Below are 25173 nucleotides of genomic sequence, written 5' to 3'. Positions count from 1 at the left end.
CCCCATGAGCCGCCTCTCTGACCCTCACTCTCTGCTTCCCTTCCTGGGCCCGTGGGCTCCTGTGTGTCTCCCTGCATCTGGCCTGGCTCCCTGTTCCTAGTATTAATCATCCACTCACTGGCTCCTCCCATTTGGAAGGAAGGGAAGGTGGGGGGACACGGAGGCCTTCCCTGTCACTGCATATGTTATACGCCCCCTGGCCCCCTGGCCTGCCTCCGCTTGCCTTGCTCTCATCCTGCAGCATCCTTGTCACCTGCCTGTGTGTTTCCTCATTTGTTTGTCTGCCCCCTTGGCCCAGCAGGCTGGGAGCCCCCTGCGAGCAGGAGACTCTGTTTTAGCTGCTCTGTCCCCACTACCTGGCACGAGGCGGGCACACATGCTGTGGAATGAATGAGTGAACTAATGAATGAACCTGAAAAGCAAGAGGGCTGGTCAGGCGGGCGGGGTGGCAGGTTGGTGGGATCTGGCCGGCTTGCCCTGGTCCCTCCGTGCCCTGCAGGCTCCGCATTAGCCCTGAGTGCTAGGCGCCAAGCCCTGGGGCTGGCAGGGCACGCCCTCCCCATCCCTTGTCCTGCCCCCTTTCTCCTCTTGGGGAGGAGGGAGCAGTGACTGTGGCCCTTCCTCCACACGGTGGGGTGCCCCTGGGTTTGCTGGCAGAAAGCAAGAACTTCACAAGCCAGAGTTGGGGTTCACCTGTGCATGGCCCTCAGCACCCTGCCGGCCCATGCTGGCCTCTCCCCGCAGGTGTTCCGGAGCGGGGAGGGAATGGGCATCCGCCTGGACAACGCCTCTGCCTTCCAAGGCGCTGTCATCTCCCCCCACTACGACTCCCTGCTGGTCAAAGTCATCGCCCACGGCAAGGACCACCCCACGGCCGCCACAAAGATGAGCAGAGCCCTTGCCGAGTTCAGAGTCCGAGGTGTGAAGGTGAGAGTCTGCAGGCCCGAGATGCCCATTGGCCTCTCGGTCAGGCCCTGTCAGTTGTGTATAGCTGGAGATGGAATCACAGCCACATACTGTCTTGTCCCTGAGGCCAGCGCTGCTTGAGTAGCTGCGGGCACTCCCTGGGCAGACGCTGCCGTCAGACACTCTGCAAGGCAGGAGGGGCAGAAGGACGGGGCTCTGCCCCTCGGAGATCACACTGCCCAGCCCCCTGTGGAGGGTGGCGGCCTGGCAGACCCACTCCTCCTCACCTGAGAGTCCCGGGGGATGCTCTCCCCGTGCTGAGGACACCATCCCCTGCCCACTGCGCACGGGGAGCTGGGTGGCTGACGGCCCCTCCGCACCGCCCTCTCCTCGGCTGCTCCAGCCCTGCTGCGTCCAGGCTTGGCGCTGGGTCTGGGGCGCATGGGCAGCGCTGTCCCCTCTCAGCCCCACGTCATTCCCCTCACCTGTTGACATGCTCCACGGTGTCTGGCAGGTGCTCCGAGGGTGCAGAAGCGTTTTGAAAAAGCACGTGGGAGGGAGTAGCCTGTGGGGCTCGGCCCACCTCCCAGGGTCCGTGTTATGGGGCCTCTGCACTTCCGTGAGGAGCCTCAGGGCTCCCGGTCGGGGGGCCATTTCCTGCACAAGTGGCAGAGACGTGTCGTGACGTGTGCTCCACCCGCTTCTTGCTGCGGGGGCTTGGTCTCCTACCACGGTGTCCCAGGGCTGCTTCCGGTGGGGGGTGGCCAGTGTGCAGGGGGCCCGGCCACCCCACCCCTCGCCTGCCTGCTTCTGTTGCTGTGTTGTCCTGTTGGTGACCCCGGCTGGCCCCCCCGTGGTTGTGCCCGTGGGCCATAGGACCCTCCACCTGTCCTGTGGGCTGGAGGGCTCCTGAGCGCCCACTGCCTTAGAGCTGGCAGGTGGAGAAGGGAGACCAGGGCCATGGGGGCCTTGAAGGGGCCGAGGAAGGTGGGAGGCTGACAGCAGGCTGGGGCACCAGCGTCCTGCCCAAATGTGCACCTGGACCAGGCCACTGGCCCTGCCAACCCTGCGCCGCAGCCCTGCAGGCCACCTGCCCTCCCCCGCCTTCCCCTGTGCCTTCTCCACCCTCTCTCCGCGGCCCCTTGCAGGGCTCACGCTCTCCTGCTCTTCTCTGTTGAAGACCTTGTTTCATTTTATTTAAGCCAGAATCTCTTGGGCCACATCCAGGTATGTGTTCCGGGGCTGGGCGGGTAGGCACATGTGTGTGTCGATGCCATGCACACATACAAGTGTGTGAGCTCGGCCTGCCACGTGTACACACGCACCTTATCGCGCCAACTCTCACTGGGCTGCCATCAGAGCCACAGTGGGCCCCCTTAGGCAGAAAGGGCCACACACCCCTCAGCACAGGTGCAGCACAGCAGGCCTGGGGTGCCACGCCCACCCTCCGCAGCGGGACCCGGGCACCTGCATGTCCTCGAAGCACTGGGTGCACGGGCTGCGCCACACGTGCCTGGAAGAGTGTTTGGAGCACTGACTCCTCCCAGCTGATGCCCAGGAGCAGTGGTTGTTTGAAGGCTGGAGGAGGCCTGTCTGGGCCAGAGGCTGGTGGGGACCTGGGCCTGGAGGAGGCAGGGCAGGGCACGCCGCCCCGTGACTGTGGCTCCTTGAGGTGGGGACTAGAGCAGGGGCCGTGTGGGCGTGGTCCCCCTTGGTGTTTGCCCCTGGGTGTCCAGCAAGAGCAAAGCCACGAGGGGCGTCAGTGGAGCAGTTGAGAGCCAAGATCTTGCTCAGGGCTTGCATCCCTGACAGGAACCTTCTGGGGGGCCCCAGACTGAGAGCAGGGCAATGGGATTCCAAGTCCCTTTCCAATCCCTTTGGAGTGACATTTTATACATCCAGAAGGTGCCCTGGCTGATGGTGAATAAGGTTGTCACCCACGGGAGCCAATGGGGACTTCCTTGCTGAGTTGCTAAGAACGTTACCAGCCAGGTCCCTTTGCCCGGAAGGGCTGCACCGCCTCCCACCTGCCCCCTTGCTGCCCAGTGCGCTGTAACGCCCATGCCAGGCGAGGGCGAGACATCCTGCCCATGTGCTGTCAGGAAGGGGCGTTCCCTGCGCGCAGACGTGGGCGAAGAGCACAGAGGCGCTGGGCCCCACAGCACTCCAGGACCCGAGGGCACCCCAGGCTGGCTGGGCCTCCACGGGGCTGGTAGCCCCAGCACTGACCCCGTCTTGTTTGTGCCTCCACTGGCCCGGAGTCCCCCCTCTCTTTTCAGGAAACCTAGCAGGGCAAGACCAGAGACTAGCGGTGAGGTGACCCCAGTAATTTTATTATAAAGAAAAACAAGACTTGCACTTGGTGGCTGTAGCCCCCGCCTCGGAGGCCGTGAGCACCTGTCACAGGGACCTGTCCCATTTTGCCCGACTGGAGGCCAGAACCAGGGAGAGCGCCCCCTGTCCTTCCCAAGGGACCCAGGGTAAAACCAGGAGGGACTCCCAGGCAGCACTGACCCACTGGGCCAGGAGGCTGCCCACCCCACACCTCTGCCGCCCACCCCGGGCTGGCTCCCTTGCCATCACACCACACTCTCTTCCAGCCGCTCAGCGCTGCCCCCCATGCCCCGGCACCCGGCCCCGAGCAGCCCCCCGTGCACAGAGTGGCTCCGTCGGGCCCAGGCTCCTCCGAGGCGCCTGGCGTACCCGTAGCACCCGCCCGTGTCTCCCAGGTCCAGGGAGCAGCTGCGCTGGGGGCGAGGCGGGGGGCTCCGTGGTGGGTGCATCTTGGGTGTGGGGCTGGGGCCCCCGTTGGTCTGGGATTGGACGTGGCTGAGCTTGAGGGGGAGGCGGCCATTCCCGGCCCCCCGGCCCCGAACCAGCAAGGCCACAGTGAAGACCAGTAAGGCAGCCACCAGCACCCCCCCGACAGCCACAGTCAGGGTCCCACCCAGCACGTGGGCCTGCAGGGCATGGCACAGGGGCATGGCTGGCAGCGTGGAAAAGTGGGCACAGCCCAGCAGCCTAGTGGCTGTGAGGTCGGAAGGCCCAGCGGCGGGTGACAGGGCCAGCAGACAGAGGTCATAGTCGGCACCCGGGACCAGGTGTTTCAGCAGGAAGTGGTGGCTGGAGGCTGGGACGATCCTGTGGGCAAGGGCAGGCAGTCAGAGTGCAGGCAAGGGGGCCCAGGCCCCAGCCCACCCCCACCCACCTCACCACGCGCCCCCAGGCCCCAGCTCTGAACTCCCCCTTCCCCAGGACCACACGGGCCTGTGTGTTCACTGAAGGCAGCAGAGAAAACAAGACAGGCGTGTGTGGCCCTGGAGCCGGTTGTCAGGGGCCGGAGAGGTGTGCACGTTGACACCCGGGCCCAGGGCTGGCCTCGAGGCGGTGGAGAATCACACGCCAGACGCACAAACACCACGCGTGTGCAGGCCAAGCCCACGAGCATAAATGCAGACGGCCGCCAATACCCGAGGCCTCCCCCTCCCCTCCCCCTGCAGCCCGCACTCGGCCCAGGCAGCTCAGAAGCTGAGGAGGGGTGTGTGGAAGCCCCGAGGAGGCAGAAGGAGCAGGAGAGGTAGCCAAGCCCGAGGGATGGGGCAGAGTTCAGAGGAGGGCGGCTGGGGTGGCGCTGGGGGCACGGACTGCGAAGCCTCTCCTCACCGGTACACGAGGGTGTCATCCTCGCTGCTGTTGTATTGGATTTGGAACATCCACACGGGGTCCGCCGGCCGCCCTGGCCCCCAGCTCACTAGCCCCGAGGTGGCGGTCACCTCCGTCACCTGCACGGCTGGCTCAGACTCCAGCGTCCCCTCGCCCTCGGCAGCAGTGCGGGCTGAGGCGGCGATGTCCGAGGGCCCCGGGCGGGCCCCCTCGGTACTGCCGTTCCCTCCGTGGGGTAAGGCCAGCACTCGTAGTTCTACCCGCGCTGTGGCCTCGCCAGCAGGGTTGGTGGCAATGCAGGTGTAGCCCCCCGCGTCCGCGGAACCCGTCACCCCGATCTCCAGGGTCCCGTTGGGAAAAGCCCGAGCTCGGGAGGAGTTGCCGACCAGCCGGTCGTCAGGGCCGACCCAGTGCATGGTGGGCGCAGGGTCGCCGAGGGCCCGGCACCGCAGTGTGGCCCGCTGGCCCTCCAGCACCCAGAGGCGCTGCGTGTGGCGGGCAATGAGGGGCGGCTCACAGGAGAACTCGCCCTCAGGCACTGCCCAGAAGTAGCGACCGGCCAGGCTGGGCGGGGAGGCGCAGGTCTCCAGGTCGTCCGGCCGGGCGAGCCGCCGCAGCCACAGCAGTTCGCAGTTGCAGTGCAGGGGGTTCCCACTGAAGCTCAGCACCAGCGGGGCAGGCGAGGCCTCGGCGTTGCGCCCCCGGGAGAAGAGCGGGTCGGGCGCCAGCGTGGCCAAGCGGTTGGAGGTGAGGTCGAGGCGGGAGAGCTGGCCGAGTTGGGCAAAGGCGCCCGGGGGCAATGCGTCGATGAGGTTGTGGTCCAGGTTGAGGGTGTGCAGGGCAGGCATGGCGCCGATGCCAGCCCAGGGCACCTGCCGCAGGTTGTTGTAGGACAGGTCCAGGTCCTCCAAGCTGTCCAGGAAGTCGTCGAAGGCCCCCGGCGCAATGCGGCCCAGCTGGTTGCCGCTGAGAATGAGGTGCTGCAGGTTGACGGGGCCCCGCAGGCTGCCAGTGCCCAGCTCCACCAGCCTGTTGCCATCCAGGTGCAGGGAGCGCAGGCTCTCCAGGTCCCCGAAGGCGCGGGCCCCGATGCGGGTGATGGCGTTGCGGGACAGCGTCAGGTCCACCAGCCCCGTCATGTTGCGGAAGTCTGGCGGCCCTAAGGCCTGGATGAAATTGTCAGCCAGCCGCAGCTCCACTGTGCGCCGGTCCACGTTGGGTGGCACGAACAGCAGGCCTCGGTGGGCACAGAGGGTGCTGAGCGACTCAGACAGGTTCTGGCAGACGCAGGGCAGTGGGCAGGCGGCCGCTCCACTGGCCAGCAGCAGCAGCAGGAGCGGCGGGGCCATGGTGAGCACCCTGTAGGGAAGGGTCACAGCCCAGGCACAGGTGGGTCTGGCACAGGTGCCCACTTGCCCCAAGACCCAGTCTCAGGGGCCAGCTTCGAGAGCCTGGCCTGGCGGTGGGGTCAGGGTCAGAGGCCCAAGGGGTCCCCCAAGGCTGAGAGAGGGCTGGAGCCTGCAGGGCCAGGGCCCCCAGAGTAAAGGTCACATTCCCCAAGCAGTTAGGGGGAGTCCGGGCTCTGGGTACAAGGTGAGGTTTGAGGCAGGAAGCGGAGGTTGCCATGAGAGCAGGGAGGGTCCCGGAACTTCCTTTCCCCGGTGTCCCCTGGAATCTCCGGCATCCCTTCGGCGCCATCCCCTCCCCCGCCTGCTAAGGTGCCCCTCCCCAACCCCTCCCGTGGCCCCTTGCCCCTCCCTGGCCAACCCCCAGTCTGTCCCCCGCGGCCCCCTCACCTGGTGTCCGCAGCTCAGGGGGCGCGGGCCGGCCTCCCCGTGGGCCCGGCCGGCCCCTGCCGACTCCAGGCGGCTCTCCCGCGGGGGTGAGGCCCGGGGCTGACCAGCCTCCCTCTGCACGCCTTCCGGCCCATGGCGCTCGGGCCCGCGGCCCCGGCTCACTCGGTTCCCGGCACCTTTTCCACGGCGCGGCGGCGGCGGCAGCAGCGGCAGTAGCGGCAGTAGCAGCAGTGACAGGCACGGGGGTGCGAGCCAACGAGCACGCGCACCGTGGACACGCACGTGGAGAACGGACGTGGAGGGGCTCGCGGGGATCCACCGGGGCCCAGGCCGGCTCCCGAGGTCACCCGGATACGCGGCCACTGCAGGGCCCACGGGTGGCTCCTGGTTACGCCCGAGGCCCGGGCCGGCTTGGACCCGCCGCGCAGCCCCCCGGCGCCGCCGCAGTGCACTCACCCTGGCACAGGCGCGCGCGCCCCCGGCCACCCTGGCGCCCCTGCATCCTGCACCGCACTGGCGCCTGCTGCCGCTGCGCGAACCGTCACTCTGCAGACAGCCAGACAAAGCGCCAGCCCGCGGGCCCCTTCACCATCTCCCAGAGACGAGTCTTCGTCACATGTCGCTGGGCACCCTCCCGAACACACCCACGCATGTCCACACACCCACACGTCCCCGCACCCACAGGCAGGGCCGGGTGCAAACCCGCACTGTTGCTGGGACCCTTGCATTCACAGACACACGCTGAAGGTCATAACCGTTCTGCGTTGCCAAGTCACGTGGAGGGTCCCCAACAGACACGGGCGTTGCGGGGGGAGGGGAGGGTTTGGGGCGTCGCCTCCCCCTCCCCCCAGGAAGGGCTCCCGCGGGGTGGGGCCGAGAGGGCTCGGCCTTGGGTCTGGCGCCGTGCTCCGCCCCCGCTGCCGGCCCCTCCCTCTTTCCCGGCCTCCCCGCCCTGCCTGGTGCGCTCTGCTCCAGAGCCAACCGGTCTCCGCCTCCGACCCAATTGGTGTGCGCGGCGCGGTTCCCAGCAGGCCGGCGGTGGCACGCAGTTTCAAGCTGTGCGTCAGTGGTCCTGGCTGTGCCGACAGCCCCTCCGTCCAGCTTCTGCCCCTACCGGGCCATTTCCCTGGAAGAGTGGCCCGGGACAAGCTCGGCTTAGACGGATCACCTGAGAAGGGGCTCCCGGGGTGTGTGTGTTAGTGGCGGGCGGGGTTGGGGGGCGTGAGTTCCCTGCTTTCTACCTCCGAGATCCGGGGCTTGGGTGGGAACGCTGAGGGCTGAGAACCAGGTCGGGCACTCTGGTCTTTCGTCGTGGCTGCCCAGATGGGAAACAAGGCAAGTCACCACCTCCCCCAAGTATTTCCTGGTCCTCAGGCTACTCAGATCCTTTCCCTTACCTCAGGGAAACAGACGGAACTCGAATCCTGCCTGGTACACCAGGTAACCTTGGACAAGTTTTTTAACCACTGAGACAATTTTCTTATCTATGCCAAAGAGTATTAATTTTATGTGCTTCATAGGGCTGAGAGGAGAAGAAATGAAGCAGCCTGTGAGGGGCTGAGCCACCTGGCCGCTGGAAGCCATTCTTACCGTTGCCACTCCCCCGGCCTCGGCTGTTGCATTTGTAAAATGAAGGCACTGGATCCTAGCCCAGGTCAACTCTTGCTCAGTGGCATTAGATAGCCCCTTGTTCCTCTTCTCCCCATCAAAAATGTTTTCATTCACTCTAAACGTACGTGCTTACTGGCATCCATTGTGTTCCACTCTGTGCAGGGAGTTGGGGTACATGAGGAACCAGATGGGCCTGGTTGCTATCCCCATGGAGTACAGATGGGATGACAGAGGCTCTGAAAATTACAAAGGGGGAGGGGTCTACAAAAGGGGCATGCAGGGTGGGACAGGGGAGGCCTCTTAGGATCCTTCCCACCCCTAGGTGGCTCTAGGTTCTTTAGATGGTTTAACTGGTTTCTTCATCTCAAATGCCATGCCTTGGCGCAGGTGAAATGTCCCCATCTCTTTAAGAGGAGCATTGACTAGTCTCGGGGGCAGACAGGCAGACTGGTCACACTAGACAGGCACGAGGCAATGTCGGCTGGGCCCCACTCTGCAGTGGCCGCCAGTGGGATGCTGGCTGGGGAGGCACCCTTCCCATTCCGGGCCTCCAGGTGATAGGAGCCCTGGGGGAACAGGTAGGATCTCACAGTAGCAGCAGGGCCCAGCAGCTCATGCTGGGCCTGGAGTCCCTACTGAAGGTGCCAACAGAGATCACGAATGGGTGACACACGGAGCTGCCTTCTCCGAAGTAACAGCCAGGCTGTAGCCGTATGGTCATAGGCACACATACACTAGAATCCCTTCCACTTGCAGTCATGGGGCATCTCTCACAGCGCTGGCTCCCAGGCCCCCATGTGGCCTCTAGGTTGGACTTTACTCTGCCCTAGCGTCATTCTGTCACCCAGCTGTTTAACGAGCAGACTTGGGGGCCCTTGTGCACAAAGCACGTGGGCACCGGTCCCTCAGACAGCACCCGTGCTCCCAGGCATGTGAGGGATACAGACAAGCAAAAGATGATGAGGCTGAGGGAGGAACTTTCCAACAGCTGATCCCATGGAGTCCTAGAAAGGGAGCATCTGGCTCCACTGTGAGGGTGGGGGATGAGGACAAAGGTGGTCTTCGAGTTCAGACTTCCAGGAAGAGCTTACCAGGCAGGTGTGGAGGTGTGAGAGCACAAGGCAAGATTGGTGTGGCTAGAGGTAGCCATGATGAGGAAGCCCGGCAGAGGGCATGGCCTGAGGACAGGGGTCACAGAGTCCTGTGGTAGTCGTCTGGCTTGACCAGTGGCACAGGAGTGGGGGGTGAGGGTGATTTTAGTGGAGGTTCTGGTAACTGGGTAGATGGTGAGACACCCAGCAGAAGGCAGAGGACTGGGTGAGAGAAGCTGATTTTGGACCTGATGAGCTTGTGTGAGGGACACACAAGGACAGATGCCCAGGAGGCATTTCCACTTTGGGTCTGGAGCTGGAGGCCCAGGACAAGGCCACCCAGAGAGAGAGTGCTGTGTGGGAAGAGGCCCAGTGACAGCCCTGAGAACTCCATCCTGCAGGGGTGGGAGGAGCCCCCAGTGGGGACCAGGGAGAAGGAGGGGAGCAAGATGTCTTGGAAGCCCAGGGAGAGAACATCCCGGTGGGAGCTGTTAGCAGGAGAAGGCTGGGAAGGTGCCCCCTTAACTGGAAGGAGGGGCCATAGGGAGACCATCAGGGCATGGCCATGTGCTGTGTGTGGTGGGGAGGGTGCTGGAGGCGGAAGCCTCTTTGAAGAGGTGCAGCTAGCAGGGCCAGAAGGGGGCTGCTTTATGCCGCACCGCTGTGGGGAAGGCCGAATCCATCTTTTAGGCTGCGGGGTGGGAGGAGGTGCTTATTTCCAGATCCCTGAGGAAGGAGGAGGTGGGGCTCAGCACATGCTCCATGGCAAGCAAGGAGGGCAGGACGGGCTCAGGCCCCTCACGGCTTAGGGGACTCTGCCAGAACGGGGGTGGGTCTGGTGAGGAGATGGGGGAACGCCACTCCGCAGGGAGGCTTCAGCCTCAGCTTGGTGCCCTGGGGAACTTGGGCAGCTGTGCTAGCCTAGGGTGGCGCTTTTGGCCTCTCCTGTCCCTGTCTGTGCTGCACAGTGATACCCTCCCACCCGCCTCTGTCCTGCAGACCAACATCCCCTTCCTGCAGAATGTGCTCAACAACCAGCAGTTCCTGGCAGGCACCGTGGACACCCAGTTCATCGATGAGAACCCGGAGCTATTCCAGCTGCGGCCTGCACAGAACCGGGCCCAGAAGCTGCTGCACTACCTTGGTCCGGCCCCGAGACTGCCCTTCTCTCCCCTCCCAGATGCCTTGCTTCTGGCTCCCTGCCCAGAGAGCTTCCTAGCAGCCCCTGCCTCTGTCCTCAGTCTGGTCCTGCACCTTCTTCCTTTGCTTCACCCTCCCACCCCGCCCACCTTCCTTGCTCCTGATCTTAGAGGCCCCCCTTCCCATCCATGTGGCCGTCACTAGGTCCCCACTGCCTGGACCCAGGAGGCCCTGGCTTTGGAGAGGACAGGGGCCAGCTGGAAGACCAGGGATCCTGGAGGAATCCCCCCATCCCCGAGCCCAGCAACTCTCTGCCCTCAACTCAGGCTCTGCCCAGCCTGCCCTGACCCACTGCCCACTCTCTCCCCAGGACACGTCATGGTGAACGGCCCAACCACCCCGATCCCCGTCAAGGCCAGCCCCAGCCCCACGGACCCTATTGTCCCTGTGGTGCCCATAGGTAGGTGAGATTCATTCTGCTACCTCATAGGGGTGAAAGAGGAGGCTGCCCCCTGCAGGATGGGTGCTAACGCCCCAGTCTGCCCTAGGCCTGCCCCCAGCTGGTTTCAGAGACATCCTGCTGCGGGAGGGTCCCGAGGGCTTTGCTCGAGCGGTGAGGAACCACCAGGGGCTGCTGCTGATGGACACAACCTTCAGGGACGCCCACCAGTCACTGCTGGCCACGCGTGTGCGAACCCACGATCTCAAAAAGATCTCCCCCTATGTTGCCCACAACTTCAGCAAACTCTTCAGCATAGAGAACTGGGGAGGTAGGCTGGAGGAGGGATGGGATGGGATGTGGGACAGTGCATGGCAGGAATGTGGTATCCACAGTACAGGCAGGCCACTCGGGCTCTCCAGGAATAGCTAGAGATGTTAACACTGAGGGAACGAGTGAGAACGGAACAAGGCACGACATTCATGTGTTTAGCAAATAGTGACTGGTGCCCGTTCTAGCCAGTCCTGGTGCTGGGCATGAGATCGCAGAGCTGAGACCCAGGCAGCGCAGGGTCAGGGAGGAGATGCCTGCCTGTTAATTATAGCACAGTGAGTATGGGGTGAGGGCTGTGAAAGCGGATGCAGAGGACACAGTAAACCTGAGCTGTCCCAAGAGATCAGCAAAGGAAAAAGTCTGCAGGAATTGTGGCTGGGACGCGAGGGATGCTGAAGATGAGCAGGGCCTGGTGGTAGGGCCAGAGGCTCAGGCTGCAGAGCTGCAGGGCGTGGTGGGGTCCCCAGGACGTTTCGGGGTTGACCTGGGCTTCTTGGTCCCTGTGCAGGAGCCACATTTGATGTTGCGATGCGCTTCCTGTACGAGTGCCCTTGGCGGCGGCTGCAGGAGCTCCGGGAGCTCGTCCCTAATATCCCGTTCCAGATGCTGCTGCGGGGGGCCAATGCCGTGGGCTACACCAACTACCCCGACAATGTGGTTTTCAAGTGAGCCTGGGGTGGGGTGGGCAGACACTGCACGATGTGGCCCAGCAGGTGCCAGGCCACAATGCAATGGCCTGCACTCCCCACAGCGGGCTTGAAACCAAGTCTCTCGGTAGCTGTACCCAGCAAGGGCTGCAAGTTACAGTCAGAGAACTGGGAGGGCTTCCAGTGGAGGCCCCAGGAGGGCAGGTGACTTGTCCCAGGCCACGTGGTATAGAGCTGGGGCTGAAACCCAGGCCTCACTGTCTCCCTCAGCCTGCCATTCCTTTGCAAAGCAGAATCCCCAGCAGACTCTTCGGACTTGGGCAGACTGAGCTGCACTGCATGTGACTAGCACAGGACAGCTCCGGTCCTTGCCAGATGCTGCTGGGGCGACCCTGCCCAGCCCAGGCTGCCCTGGAGAGGCCTTGTCCACACTATGGACATACTGTGGTGCCCCCTGGCTCTGTGGGTGCCACGCCCCCTGCCAGACCCGACCCTCAGATATTATTCCCCAGGGGCTGCAAGTGGGCCAGGAGGCAGAAAAGGATGTGCTGCAGGGAGTGGGATGGCGCTAACCCCTGAGCTCTCCTACCCACTCAGGTTCTGTGAGGTAGCCAAGGAGAATGGCATGGACGTCTTCCGGGTCTTTGACTCCCTCAACTACCTGCCCAACCTGCTGCTGGGCATGGAGGCGGCGGGCAGTGCCGGTGGTGTGGTGGAGGCCGCGATCTCCTACACGGGTGACGTGGCCGACCCCAGCCGAACCAAATACTCCCTGCAGTACTACATGGGCTTGGCTGAAGAGCTGGTGCGAGCTGGCACCCACATCCTGTGCATCAAGGTGCCGGGGCCCAGCCCACCCCCCGGAGTCTCCCCACCATGTCCCTCATCCCCCCATGCCACGCCCCCTCCTCACCGTCTTTCTTTCTCCTCCCCTCTTCTCTTAGGACATGGCAGGGCTGCTGAAGCCAACGGCCTGCACCATGCTGGTCACCTCCCTCCGAGACCGCTTCCCTGACCTCCCATTGCACATCCACACCCACGACACGTCAGGGGCGGGCGTGGCAGCCATGCTGGCCTGTGCCCACGCTGGCGCTGATGTGGTAGACGTGGCAGCTGACTCCATGTCTGGAATGACTTCACAGCCCAGCATGGGGGCCCTGGTGGCCTGTACCCGAGGGACTCCCCTGGACACAGGTAGGAACAGCCGCAGCCCAAGGCCATTCCCCTCTCAGAGCTGCAGCCCTCACCAGTCCCAGCAGAGTTGGGCATATCCTAGAATCCAGATGCTCCGGCCTGGCTTGGTCTTGCCTTCCATCAGCCACGTCTACGATGTGGCCTGACCTGGCCCTGGGGTCCTGGGAGGAGCATCTGGAAGCTCAGCACATTTTCAAGCCCTCTCCGCCTCTGGCCTCCCTGCAGGGGTGCCCCTGGACCGTGTGTTTGACTACAGTGAGTACTGGGAGGGGGCCCGGGGACTGTATGCGGCCTTTGACTGCACGGCCACCATGAAGTCTGGCAACTCTGATGTGTATGAGAATGAGATCCCAGGGGGCCAGTACACCAACCTGCACTTCCAAGCATATAGCATGGGGCTCGGCTCCAAGTTCAAGGAGGTCAAGAAGGCCTATGTGGAGGCCAACCAGATGCTGGGCGACCTCATCAAGGTGAGCCAGGCCCAGTGCTCTTACCCCTGCCTCTGGGCCTCTATACAGTGCCTGGCACCCTAACCCAGGGGTCCCCTCTCCTCAGGTAACCCCCTCCTCCAAGATCGTGGGGGACCTGGCCCAGTTTATGGTGCAGAATGGGCTGAGCCGGGCAGAGGCCGAAGCTCAGGCAGAAGAGCTGTCCTTCCCCCGCTCAGTGGTGGAGTTCCTGCAAGGGTACATTGGCATCCCCCACGGGGGGTTCCCTGAACCCCTTCGCTCCAAGGTAAGGAAGGCCCAGCACAACATGGTGGGGCGGAGGGGAGTCCAGGAATCAGGCCTGACCCTCTGCTTTGCACCCCAGGTGCTAAAGGACCTGCCAAGGGTGGAGGGACGGCCTGGAGCCTCCCTCCCTCCCCTGGATCTGCAGGCACTGGAGAAGGAGCTGATGGAACGGCATGGGGAGGAGGTGACCCCGGAGGATGTACTCTCAGCGGCCATGTACCCCGACGTCTTTGCCCACTTCAAGGACTTCACTGCCACCTTTGGCCCCCTGGACAGCCTCAACACCCGCCTCTTCCTGCAGGGACCCAAAATTGCAGAGGAGTTTGAGGTCAGTGGCTCTGGCACCCATCTGCACTCCACCCCAGCACTCCTGCTATCCCTAAGGACCCCAGCACATCTAGAGTGCCAGGCTTTGGCTTGGCCATCACTGGGCCTCGTGAGCTATGGGTTCACAAAGTGCCCTTAAGAGACCAGGGAGCTAGGCCTTTACAAGGGAGGGGCTGAGACCCAGGGAGGGGGTACTTGCCTGGGATTGGGTCAGGGGGCTGCCCTCCCCGCACCTGCCCCCATCCCAGCTCTGAGCCTCCACACCCTCCCTGCAGGTGGAGCTGGAGCGAGGCAAGACGCTGCACATCAAAGCCCTGGCCATAAGTGACCTGAACCGGGCCGGCCAGAGGCAGGTCTTCTTCGAGCTCAATGGACAGCTGCGATCCATTCTGGTCAAGGATGCTCAGGCCATGAAGGTACAGCGCCCCCCCCCCCCCCCCCGCAACAGGGCCAGCCAGGTGGTGGGGATGGGCAGGGCCTGGTGTCTCACGTCCTCTCCCCTGTCTGCAGGAGATGCACTTCCACCCCAAGGCCCTGAAGGATGTGAAGGGCCAGATTGGGGCACCCATGCCTGGGAAGGTGATAGACATCAAGGTGGCAGCAGGGGACAAGGTGACCAAGGGCCAGCCTCTGTGTGTGCTCAGTGCCATGAAGATGGAGACTGTAGTGACTTCGCCCGTGGAGGGCACTGTCCGCAAGGTCCACGTGACTACAGACATGACACTGGAGGGTGATGACCTCATCCTGGAGATTGAGTGATCTTGCCCCGGACTGGCAGCCTGGCCATCCCCACCCCAAGCCTTCAAGGTGCTGCGCTGCCAGGGCAGGCCCAGGCCAGCCAGTGCCTGAGGGCAGGAAGGCCGGGCCCTGGAGCTCCTGTCCTCAGTTGTTTGTGGCAGGAGAGACACTGCCTGTGGTGGCCCATGCCTTTCCTCCTGCCCTCTGTCCTTTCCCTGCCAGTGGACAGTCGCTCACATATTCATCCCTTGCCAAATAAGGATCCCCCCCTTGCTGGAGACTACAGGTGGGGGTGCAGGCAGGCCTGGGACCTAGGGAAGCAGACTTAGGGGCCCTGCCTCCTGCAGGGGAAACCTAAGTCCCAGGTCTGAGAACTTCGCTCAATAAAACTGGCTTTCCCCTTCCCTCCATTCTGGGTCCTGTGCAGCCCACCCCACCCTAGTGCCACACGGCAGAGGGGCAGGGCTGCCTCTTGGACTCCCCCATGGGTAGGGGGGCAATCAGTTGTATCTTCCTCCTAGGAGGGTAGGTGAGGATGACAACAGTGGCCCTGGTTTTACGTCGCTACTAAGTGCCTATTGTATACGCACCCCAAATAGGATTAGCTAGTTGTCACTGAGAGCTTGGGTTGGGGAAGGGGTTGTTCCAAGCACTTAACACCTATTAACTCAACACCTATTAACACTTTCACCCACTTTATAGACACAGAAATGGAGTCATAGGCAGGTTAAATAACTTGTCCAGGACCCGACAGCTAGTTAAGAGGCGGAGAGAGTTCAAACCCAGGCTGCTGGTGGACTTGCTTCTCAACTACACTGCTTTATTTTCTAAGCTGGGACCAACCCACCATCCTATCCAGAACTAGATGCAAACAGACACCACTTTCCAGAGGCAGACGAGACCCTTGGGTGTGGGCACCTCTGGGTGTGGATTTTGGTGGGAGGTTAGAAGCACTGGACTGAGTCCCAGGATCAGATCCTGCCTGACCCCCTGACCCCCAAATCAGCCCTCGGGAGAATCCCAATTCTTCCCTGCAGTTCTCTCACCTGTGGGGTGGGACAGCAACCCCGCCCGTGTCACTGCACTGCTGCCCACCGCACAGGGGAGGTAAGGATGGTGAGTAAAGAGAAAGGCAGGGGGGGGCCTGGGCAGTTCCTGAGCAGGAGCGTAAGGAAGAGGAGGGACAGAGCCCAGATCCCCTGACCCTCAGGGGACCAGGCAGGAAGTACATCCCAGCACCCTGCCAGCCTAGTACTCTCAGGGTACTACACCTAACCTTTGGTGTGGTCCTGGGCCGCCTCCTCTCTCGACTCCCAGATCCCAAATGTACCCTCTAAAACCAGCCTGTACTCAATTCCTTGGCTTCCCTGACAGCTGCTACACAGGCTGGGGGAGAGGAAAGCTCTCCAGGGAGGTAGGTATGTGACTGTCACGATGCCCTTTTAGATCCAGTTATAGTTTAGCCACAGCCAACCTGCGGGAGCTGTGGGGAGTGACTGCATAGCGGTTTCCTTTCCTTCGACCACCAGCCTCAGGGAAGGGGACTTGGGACAACCTCCTTGAGTCTGGAATGGGACCTAAAGGGATAACATTAAGAATGTTTAAAAAAAAGCCGGGGGGTGGTGGTGTCCTAGGGGCAGCGGAATGAGACTATAAGAACCATTCCAAAAACACGAGGAAGAGCAGGTAAAATACTACCAAGTTCTAGAAAGAACCCTGAGTTACAGTGTTGCTTGGCAGGGTTGCTTATGCTTGCTGGACCTTTGTTCTGGGTTCCTCCACAGACCAAACGACTGGCACGGTGGCAGAGGTCTGAGGTGGAGAGAGCCAAAAAAGCCTCCCCGGTGACTGAACTTCCAGTTTACACTTATTTCCTCTTGTGTAATGTGAGGCTGGTAGACTTCGGGGAGGTCCTGGTGGAAGGCCCATAGTGGACTCCCCCACCCTCTCAGAGGCTGGAGGCTCCGTCACTGGGGTCAAGGCCCTGGGTTCTACTCTGATCCTGGTAGATAGGCACAGGTCCCAGGATGAGCTGGGCCCACACCTGGTACCTAGTCCCAGGCCCACCTGTGCTAGGACTTGGGGCCTTGCTCAGGAAGGAGAAAGCTGCAGACCCAGGGCAACCACAGGCTCCCATCCTGTCTGGTACTTCAGGGAACTATGCCTACCAGGCTTACCTGCCTAGAGGTTAGTGTTCAAGGTAGCCAGGACCAGGTGGGGGGCATATACCCAAGACTCCAAAGAGACTAATTCCCAAAGGTCCAAGGCCATGTTACCCAAGTTAAATCTCTTTAATATCCCAATACAAAGTCCTGATGCAAAAAGACAATGAGAAAACCCTGGGAAGGTGGGGGGAGGGTTTTTGTAAATTCCACCCCCGAGCAGCTTTTCAGAGGCAGGGGGGACAGAGCAGCTCAGAGAAGCAACAGTCCAAAGTGAGGAAGGGAGTGCACGGCTCCTGGGACCCGCCCCTTGTCCCCTCACTCCTGGCTGCTCCTCAACCCCCTTTCAGGAGGGGCCACATCCTTTGGATATCTACTCCTTTCTCTTGGTCCCTGGGATTCAACTAGCCCTGGCTTCAATCCCCTACAAAAATTCCTGAGTTCTCGGGGACCCCAGCCAGCTCCCCCCCTGCAGTACCCCTTGATGGGGTGGGGCTGGGAAGCCCATGAGAGTTCATAGGAGTGTATACAGGAGCGTGGGTCAGGAACACAGGGGAGCCTCTGAGTCCCCTGCCCGCTCCAAAAGCACACAAAGGGGAAGGCTGCCGTAGAGCTTAGGGTCCGTGAGGGGCTGGAGCAGAAGCAGGAAGAATCCCACGCCCAGGGCATAGCCTGCCAGCAGGAGCCGCCTCTGCGGATGCTCCAGGGCCGCACATACGGCAGGAAAGCCCATGTAATTGCAGAAGGAGTGGCAGAGAACCGGCCCAATCAGGTGTCCTGGGGAGGGGAGACAGAGTAGCTCATGGAGCAGCCCCACCACCTCCCCGGGCCCTTCCAGGGCTAAGACCCTTCATCCCCTGAAACAGGAGATCACTGCCCCACCCATCCACCCACACACCACAGCCTGTGCTTCCTGCCAGCTCTCAAACCACAGCAGGCCAAGGGCCCAGGCTCAGCCTGTCTCAAGGACTGCGGTAGAAGAAACTTGTCGCTCCTAGAACAGACACAGATTCCCATTCTCCCACCCACTCCTGTGGGCCCTTGAGCCCCAGGGGACCCGAGAGACTGAGGACCAACCTGTGCGAATGAAGAGGAAAGCAGTGTAGGCACCGAAGACAGCTGTGTAGGAGAACTGGAACGCTGGAGACGGGGAGGCCTCGAGTGACCACACCTGCATGCCCTTCCTGCCCCAGCACTGCACACCCATCAGCCAGAGACAACCCCTTCCCCTGGGGGCAGTGGCTGCCTGCCCCAGTACCTAGGCTGTTCTCTACACCCCAACTCCCATGGTCAGCGGCCCCTCCAATACTGTAGCCCTCTGTTCCCCATTCTTCCTCCAGAGTGACTTATCAGGGACACCCTCACACACCCAACCCAGGACTGCCCCAGGCAAGCTCTCTAGGACTCACCTGCAGACAAGAAGATGCTCCCCACACTGCTCTGGCGGAAACGAAGCTGCTCAAAAATGTGGTGAAAATGGGCTGAGGAAGATGAGAACCACATCACATTCCTCCCAGCCTGCCCCATAGGCCCTGCCCTTGCCCCAAACCCCATTCTTGGTTCCCATGCCAGGAACATTTCAGCAGGACTAGGCTGGACAAACTCACCAACTCCAAAGAAGAGTGGGCAGGTGAACACAGCAGGGCCCAGGCCTGTGCACGGTGCTAACATGGGCAGCATGCAGGCCCGGAACACCAGCTCCTCTGTCAGGGGGGCGATCACTTGGTTCCGCAGCCAGCGCATGTCCGTGAGGCAGCGGGCCCAGGAGCGAGGGGCTAGGGAGGGGATTCAGGGCAAGCAATGAGCGACTAGCTATTGCACAAAATGACCCTAGAGGCCCCAAGGGCCCCTCTGCCACAACCTCCCCCTGGCCAAACTCAGCTTAGGCATAAATACTTGTGAGAACAGGAAAGGGTCAAATTTTCTTATCGGACCTAGTATAAAACAGCGTCTCAAGGGGACCGAAAGGGAAGGCATTAGTAGCTGAGGCAAGGTGTCCTGACTGTAAACTCTGGAAACATCAAAACTTGCCCAAAACCAGCTCTAGTTTGGGAAACCAAAGGTTAAGGGAAGTAACGGACAATGCTTTCCTGTCCACAACAAGTACTACCTGGGGTCCCTACAGGCCTCACTGGACATCAGGAACTAACTCTTTGAGACCACCGGATATGTGCTCCCACTTTACTGATGAGGAAACAGAACATCTCATGTTTCATGTCCAGGACCCACCATAAGCGCACTGATCCCCTTACCTCATTGTCCTGGACTGCCTGTACCTACTTTTTTCCTTGGCCCTGAGGACTCACCTAGGACAACCTTCAACCTATCTGCCAGGTCACAGGGGCAATCCATAGAGAGCTGCATCAGTGGGCCCAGGAAAAGGATCTGGGGGCAGAAAAACAGGAGCGATCAAAGAAAAGTTTCAAACCATAATCCACTGCCCTTGCCCAGACATGGCTTCATGAGACTTCAAGCTTCCATAGATGCATACCCGAGGGCCCTGAGCCATCTCACAATTCTTGTCTCCCATCAGTCAAAAGCTGGATACAATCAAGATTAGAAAAAAAGGCCACGGAAAGAAGCGTCACGCTAATAACAAAGAGCAGAGAAGGAAAAATAAAGCAAGAGCACTCACCATGGTCAGCAGCAGGGGCAGCAGCGCTGCTGGAAAAATGCCCTCCAGCCTGAATCCCATCAGGGTGAGCAGGGATGTGCCTGGCTGAGCCACAGGAAAGGGGGCATCAGTCTTGCTTCCTCCCCCAGTGAGCCCTGAGACCTCTCGCCCGCTACCCTCTGCCCCGCCTCCTTCGCACCTGGATGCCTGTAAGTTCCCTCCAGAGTAGCACGCAGAGGGGCGAGAGACTTGACACTACCAGGACACTGGTGAAGCGCCGCTTGATTACGGCAGGATGGTCCCTATGAAGGAGGCAGTAAATTCAAGGGGCCCACAACCACCTCCTGACAGCGCGGCCCCGCCCTCTGTTCGCCTAAGCTCCGCCCATAGCCCCGCCTCGTGGAGGCGCGGGTTCTGGCTGCGCGCGCGCGCGCCCGCGCGCGCGCAGCCCCCGCACCTGGGCAGCTCGCTCTTCCAGACGTAGAGGCTGCCCACATAGGAGCAGGCGAGGCTGAGACAAGAGAACACGGACACCCAGCAGCACAAACCGGGGCCTGGACCGCCCAGAGCCGCCGACTCGGGCTGCCGCTCCGGCCGCGACACCGACAGCAGGCGAAGCCCGTCCCCGGCCAGCGCCGCCATCGCGCCCGGACCCGCGGCGCGCCCCAGTGACGCGGTCCCGCCGCTGCCAGGCCCGCTCCGGCCGGAAGCGTGGCGACGTCACCCGGCGGCGCGGGCTCCAGCCCCGCCCCCGACTCCTCCTCGACACTGAAGCAGAAACTGCGCGCGCAGAGTAGGTTTATTGAACTACAGACAACATGCGGGCCCGGCAGCGGCGGGGGCAGACGTGGAGGCGGCGGGAGGGGGCCCGGTTCAGGACGCAGAGCCGGGACTCAGCCACTCGGACAGATTGGAGATTTCCTGCAGCCACAGCGCGTCCTGCGGGAGGAAAGGGGGCCCGGGGTGAGGACCCCTCGGCAGCGGCCGGGTCCCCGCCCTCCCGCCGCTCCCTCCCCTGCGCGGCCTTAGCCCGGTTACCTCCAGGCCGCTCCTGGGGCCCGTCCTGTTTCTGCTAGGGGTCAGGGGAGCCGCGGTGGGTTCCGCGCGGCCCAAGGCGGCCTCTGACTGGTTCAGGGCCCGAGGGGAGCGGAAAGCCCGCGTCTCCTCCACTCCTTGGCAGAGGCTGCCTCTTTTGAGACTCTTGTTTTCTACTTGCCCGCTGGTCCCTAGGAGAAAACAAGCCCGCTCATCTTACTCCCATGTCCTGTGCTAGGACGACCCTTGGGGGAAACCTGGGAGAAAGGGAGGAGCTGGAGTCCGGCTCTCTTAGCCCTCCCACCTCAGGACCCTTTCACCTTAGTCCTGCCCGGATCAAAACCCGCAGCTCCGGGTCTTCAGGGTCAGGCTGAGGCTGCACAATAGCTTCGGGGTCTCTGTAGCCACTGAGCTGGGCCTGGGAAGAGGCATCTGGGCTTGCGCCCACTTGGTCACTTCACACAGATTCCTCGTGGAGTCTGCACCATCCAGCTCCTCCCTCCCTGCCAAACTGTGATTCCCCTGCCAGAAAGCCGGCCTCACCTCTCTCCCCCTTTGTTCGGCACGCTGCTTAGGCAGTGCAAACTTAAAGTAAGTTTGGATCTACAGGTTCTTCCTGAGCACGTCCTAGGAATGTAGATCAATGAGCTGTTCCCTGGGTGAAGCTCACAGATGGTAGGAACGATGCAGAAGTGTGTACAAAGCCCAGGGGTAAAACAAAGAAGCTGTTAACCATCTCTGTAAGTGAAAAATGGTTTCCTTGAGGAAATGTCTGAGATGGGTTTTGAAGGATGAAGAGTAATACACCAGACTGACAAGGCAGAGGAAAGGATTAACAGGCTGAAAGGGTTAAGCAAACACCCAAAGGCATTAAACAGTATCCCACACAAAATGCAAAGTGGCGGGGGGGGGGGGGGGGGGGGGGGGGGGGGGCGGTCCAAAGAGATGAATCTGAATGGGTTAGTGGGAATCAGAGAAGGCTAAGAAATGAATTTTTATCTGTAGGAAATAGGAAGGCCGTGAAGAGTTTTTAAACACTGGAGATATATTGTTAATTTTGTATTTCAGAAAAATCATCATTCGTCAAAGGTGTGGCTTAGAGTCAGCTTAGAGAAGGGAAGACCTCAAGAGCCCAGAAGAAGTGAAGGCAGCGGGGATGGAGGAGTCAGAAGTATTCATAAGGCCAAATTGACAAGCCTTGGTAGTAGACTGGATATGAAACATTAGAATGGGGGGCATCTCAAACGAATCTCAGGTTTCAGATGTGAAAAACTGGATAGGTTGTGCTAGTAGTCATGACAGAGACTGAAGAAAGAAGAGCTGATTTTGGGTGTGTGTGCAGAGGGCAAGATATCAAGAGAAAGGAAATTGAGGTACCAGTGGGACCGCCATATGTAGCAGCCTACTGAGCAGATATATCTCCCACCTAACACTCAGGAGAGACCTGGAATGGTCATACCAGCTGAGGAGTCTTCTGCCCAGAGGCAGGGGTCAATGCCTGGGATGGAAGAGAGCAGCCAGGGAGGGACTGCAGTATGAGCACTATTTGGGGGTGGCCAGAGGAAGCTAGTCGAAGAGAGAAGAGATGGGGAGAACCTGGTGAGTCATAGTCTCCCAGTGCCAAGCTCTGCAAATAATCCAGGTGTGATAAAGATAAATGCACAGTCATCAATTTGGTAATTAAGAGGCCTTCCCAAACAAGAGACTGCAGTTCAGAGGCCACAGGGAAAGCAAGTGCCCTGGGTTAGGGAGAGAATGAAAGAAAGAGAGGGAAACAGTGTAGCTTGCTTTTTTGAGAACCTTGATTGAGATGTGATGGAGAGAGATGATAGGTGGGAGAAGTTCAAGATCATGGGAGATATCCTTTTGAAGGTGAACCTCCTGAGGGAAAGGAACTCAGAAAAGAAGTTGAAGGTGCAGAGATGATAACATGCTACCATGAAAGCAGTAAGGATAATGCCACCCCTTAGCCTGGAGGGGGTGAGTCCCTATGCTGATAAGGTTCTGGCAGTGGAGGGAGTACAAACTGGGTGAGTTTACTGAAAAAAGAGATTAGTAAGTGAAGTAGGAGGCTAAATCAGGAGGACGAGGCTTGGTAGTTTTTTAAAAGAATGGAGTGGCGGGCTTCCCTGGTGGTGCAGTGGTTGAGAGTCCGCCTGCCGATGCAGGGGACACGGGTTCGTGCCCCGGTCCGGGAGGATCCCACATGCCATTGAGCGGCTGGGCCCATGAGCCATGGCCGCTGAGCCTGCGCGTCCGGAGCCTGTGCTCCGCAGCGGGAGAGGCCACAATGGTGAGAGGCCCTCGTACCGCAAAAAAAAAAAAAAAAAAAGGATGGAGTGGCCACTGAGGAGAAGGCCAGGAAGACAATGGAAAGAACTGACAAACTGAAGGCTCCTCAGAGAATGGACCACAGGTGTACAGTGGCATCACACACTTAGTGATTTTCTTCAGTGTAGCTGCCCATGTGGAACATAGGACTGACGGCAACTAGATTTGCAGCTCTGTAAGGCAGAGCAGCTCAAACACTCTTCTAGGGGGCGGTCCACCAGATCATAAACACCTAGATTTTAAGGCTTATGTTGCATTTTAGAGAAAGCATGAGCTTTAGAGGCAGCAGGAGTTCAGATCCTCCTCCTGCTAAGTGCTCTATCCTATCTCTGAACCTGGGTTGTCTCTTGTGAGAGGGGGCCAATGCTACCCACCCCAAAGGGTCACTGTGAGAGTGGTCACTGGAAGAGCCTAGCATCTCCCTGGGTCCACAGAAGGTGCTGAATTAAATGTTAATTTTTTTCTTCTAAGGAAAGTACTTATTCTTTTGTCTTTTCACTACATAAATACTGAATCGTAGGTGGTGAATACTGAATTGTGCTATATGATACACTTCCATTCTTCTAAATCTCCAAATCTAAATTATAGATTCTTGGCTTTGTACCAGCCTTTGCTGCAGGGTTCTTTCCGGGAGGAACAGCCCCCACAACATTTAAAATACAGTTTAATTGACAGAATGATTCAGAAACACATCTTAGGCCTAAGCACAGACACCATGCAGTATGTTGTAGCTGTTACCCTGGAGAGAGGAATTTTACCAACAAAGCACGGTGCTGACGGTGCTGAAAGCAGTCCCCAGATTCCCTCAAGCCCAGGCATTGTTTGGTCCGACAGTGCATCCCCACCAGCCTGGCTCTGTTAGAGATAGACCAGAGCCAGACTGCCTGGGTTTGAATTCTGGCTCTGTCATTTACTAGCTGTGTGACCTCAGGTAAGTTTATTGACATCTCTGGGCCTCTGTTTCCTCATCTGTAGAATGAGGATAATAATAGTACCATAGTACTGTTTTGAGAATTAAGAGCGTTAATATACTTTCAAATCTCGGACTAGTGCCTGGCACCTGCACCATACCAGTTCAAGCACCAGTGGCTATGATTATTTTCAGACATACACATCTGCTACTGCAGGCCCTGAAGGCTGTTTAAGTGTTGGAGGGAGGGGAAAAGACAATATAATCACCGTCACATTACACACACTGACACCTCCCCATACGTTTATCAAGGTTGAGGTGGTGTCTGCATCCAGGAGCAGACTCCGGAGCCCCAAACACAGTAGTAACCAGAACTAAGGACGGCCACAGTAGCAACACTATAATGATGAAAACATGAAGGAACCAACTGAATTCAGGGCCCTGCCCCATCATGTGCAGCTATCTAACTGCACAAACTGTGAGAAATTTCTAGTCCTATCGTAGCAGCTTTCGGAAGGGAATGCCTCCTGCTGCCCCAGAATACCCAGAGTGGTGGTGGGAGCCACGACCAAACCCCAGAACATTGCTGTGGTGTAAGGTGCTATCTGAAGGTTTGAAGTCACATCTTTGACTTCCCAGCTTTGATCCAGGGCTCACCTGAAAAGCTGAAACCTTACCTGCAAGGAGCTCCAGGCTGCTGTTCTCATGTGCATCCTCTGTGCTCTGCTCTGCATTATTTTTCTCTGGGAGCAGCTGCTTAAAAAATTAGAAGTCCTAAGTGAGTTTTGCAGAAGCATGAACAAGCCCCAGTGAGATCACGTGCCTGGTGGCTTTGTTGACCTCACAGGGCTTTCTTTCCTCCTTCACCTGGAACCCCCTATTACTTCCTCCTGGCTCATGTGAACCCCCTGCCCAGCCCCCAACTTTTAAGACTTCCTTCTTCTTTTGGAGGCTTTGCAGTTCACTCCAGCCATTCCGGGCATTTCCTAGCTTTTCTGAACTCTGGTCACTCATGTACTGTCTGCTCCATTCCTTGGGCTCTTTTAAGTATGCATTGCATGCCCCTTTTCATCAATTTATGTATTTATGTCCATTTTCTACATCTTAAATTCCTTGTAAGGTTCATCATGCCTGTATCTCTTTTACAGCTAGCACAGTGCCTTGCACACGGTAAGTGCTCAACAAATGACTGACTGAGGTCAAACATGAGAAGCCACAGGTCACATTTTGTAGTCTTGTGTAGCTTTCAAAGCCCTGCTATTTGGTTCAATTTGGACAGAGAAACAAAGGTCAGAACCCAATCCTCCCAGCTCCTTGTTTTTCAATACAAGTATATAAAAATAGATATCCTCTTCATCAAAATTAAAAACTTTTGTGCTTCAAGGGACACTTGAAAGTGAAAAGTCAACCCACAAGAATGGGAGAAAATATTTGGAAATCATATCTGATAAGGGACTTGTATCCAGAATAAAGAACTCATAGTTCAACTTTAAAATAACAAC

At 59.6% G+C, this 25173-nt stretch overlaps 4 protein-coding genes across 11 annotated transcripts in view; 1 reads left to right on the top strand and 3 right to left on the bottom strand.

The window, feature by feature from the left end:
- The window catches only part of PC (pyruvate carboxylase), a 106118-nt gene extending 91089 nt beyond the window's left edge, over positions 1-15029 (top strand). For all 5 annotated transcript variants that reach the window (XM_032641570.1, XM_032641571.1, XM_032641572.1 and 2 more), the window contains 12 exons: positions 745-927; positions 10067-10211; positions 10578-10667; positions 10756-10977; positions 11488-11644; positions 12224-12464; positions 12571-12820; positions 13046-13290; positions 13376-13555; positions 13634-13882; positions 14157-14297; positions 14392-15029. In XM_032641570.1, coding sequence (XP_032497461.1) covers positions 745-927; positions 10067-10211; positions 10578-10667; positions 10756-10977; positions 11488-11644; positions 12224-12464; positions 12571-12820; positions 13046-13290; positions 13376-13555; positions 13634-13882; positions 14157-14297; positions 14392-14640 — 2352 coding nt within the window. In that variant the 3' untranslated portion in view covers positions 14641-15029. The remainder of the gene's footprint in view (positions 1-744; positions 928-10066; positions 10212-10577; positions 10668-10755; positions 10978-11487; positions 11645-12223; positions 12465-12570; positions 12821-13045; positions 13291-13375; positions 13556-13633; positions 13883-14156; positions 14298-14391) is intronic.
- On the bottom strand, positions 3224-7085 carry LRFN4 (leucine rich repeat and fibronectin type III domain containing 4). Of its 3 annotated transcripts, XM_032641576.1 has the most exons (4): positions 6822-7085; positions 6366-6727; positions 4570-5928; positions 3224-4047 (listed from the first exon to the last, which is right to left on the bottom strand). In XM_032641576.1, the coding sequence occupies exons 3-4, from the start codon at positions 5916-5918 to the stop codon at positions 3486-3488; spliced, it is 1911 nt and encodes a 636-aa protein (XP_032497467.1). In that variant the 5' UTR covers positions 5919-5928; positions 6366-6727; positions 6822-7085; the 3' UTR covers positions 3224-3485. The 3 variants fall into 3 exon arrangements, with proteins under 3 accessions (XP_032497467.1, XP_032497465.1, XP_032497466.1); XM_032641574.1 differs by having other exon boundaries at positions 6366-7085; XM_032641575.1 differs by having other exon boundaries at positions 4570-7085.
- A 1860-nt stretch (positions 15030-16889) lies between the features above and the next one.
- RCE1 (Ras converting CAAX endopeptidase 1) lies at positions 16890-20194 on the bottom strand. Of its 2 annotated transcripts, XM_032641577.1 has the most exons (8): positions 19853-20194; positions 19595-19697; positions 19417-19500; positions 19088-19166; positions 18389-18556; positions 18191-18262; positions 17859-17921; positions 16890-17558 (listed from the first exon to the last, which is right to left on the bottom strand). In XM_032641577.1, the coding sequence occupies exons 1-8, from the start codon at positions 20035-20037 to the stop codon at positions 17323-17325; spliced, it is 990 nt and encodes a 329-aa protein (XP_032497468.1). In that variant the 5' UTR covers positions 20038-20194; the 3' UTR covers positions 16890-17322. The 2 variants fall into 2 exon arrangements, with proteins under 2 accessions (XP_032497468.1, XP_032497469.1); XM_032641578.1 differs by having other exon boundaries at positions 19417-19496; positions 19595-20048.
- C8H11orf80 (chromosome 8 C11orf80 homolog) overlaps positions 19597-25173 on the bottom strand; it is a 91878-nt gene continuing 86301 nt past the window's right edge. Inside the window, 4 exon segments of the mRNA XM_032641579.1 lie at positions 19597-19697; positions 20211-20334; positions 20434-20621; positions 24349-24424. Coding sequence (XP_032497470.1) covers positions 20269-20334; positions 20434-20621; positions 24349-24424 — 330 coding nt within the window. The 3' untranslated portion in view covers positions 19597-19697; positions 20211-20268.

This window comes from Phocoena sinus, chromosome 8 (assembly GCF_008692025.1).
Source record: "Phocoena sinus isolate mPhoSin1 chromosome 8, mPhoSin1.pri, whole genome shotgun sequence".
Classification (NCBI taxonomy): Eukaryota; Metazoa; Chordata; class Mammalia; order Artiodactyla; family Phocoenidae; genus Phocoena; species Phocoena sinus.
This window is presented reverse-complemented; position numbering and strand designations above follow the sequence as displayed.

What these genes read in the sequence shown, in the direction of transcription:
- LRFN4 (XM_032641575.1), bottom strand. Translation starts at nt 5,918, where the DNA reads ATGGCCCCGCCGCTCCTGCTGCTGCTGCTGGCCAGTGGAGCGGCCGCC. An exon ending in GATGACACCCTCGTGTACCG is followed by an intron (nt 4,048 to 4,569) that starts GTGAGGAGAGGC and finishes CCTTGCCCACAG; the next exon opens with GATCGTCCCAGCCTCCAGCC.
- RCE1 (XM_032641577.1), bottom strand. Translation starts at nt 20,037, where the DNA reads ATGGCGGCGCTGGCCGGGGACGGGCTTCGCCTGCTGTCGGTGTCGCGG. An exon ending in TGCCCCTGCTGCTGACCATG is followed by an intron (nt 19,167 to 19,416) that starts GTGAGTGCTCTT and finishes TTCTGCCCCCAG; the next exon opens with ATCCTTTTCCTGGGCCCACT. An exon ending in TAGGTTGAAGGTTGTCCTAG is followed by an intron (nt 18,557 to 19,087) that starts GTGAGTCCTCAG and finishes TCCCCTCCCTAG; the next exon opens with CCCCTCGCTCCTGGGCCCGC.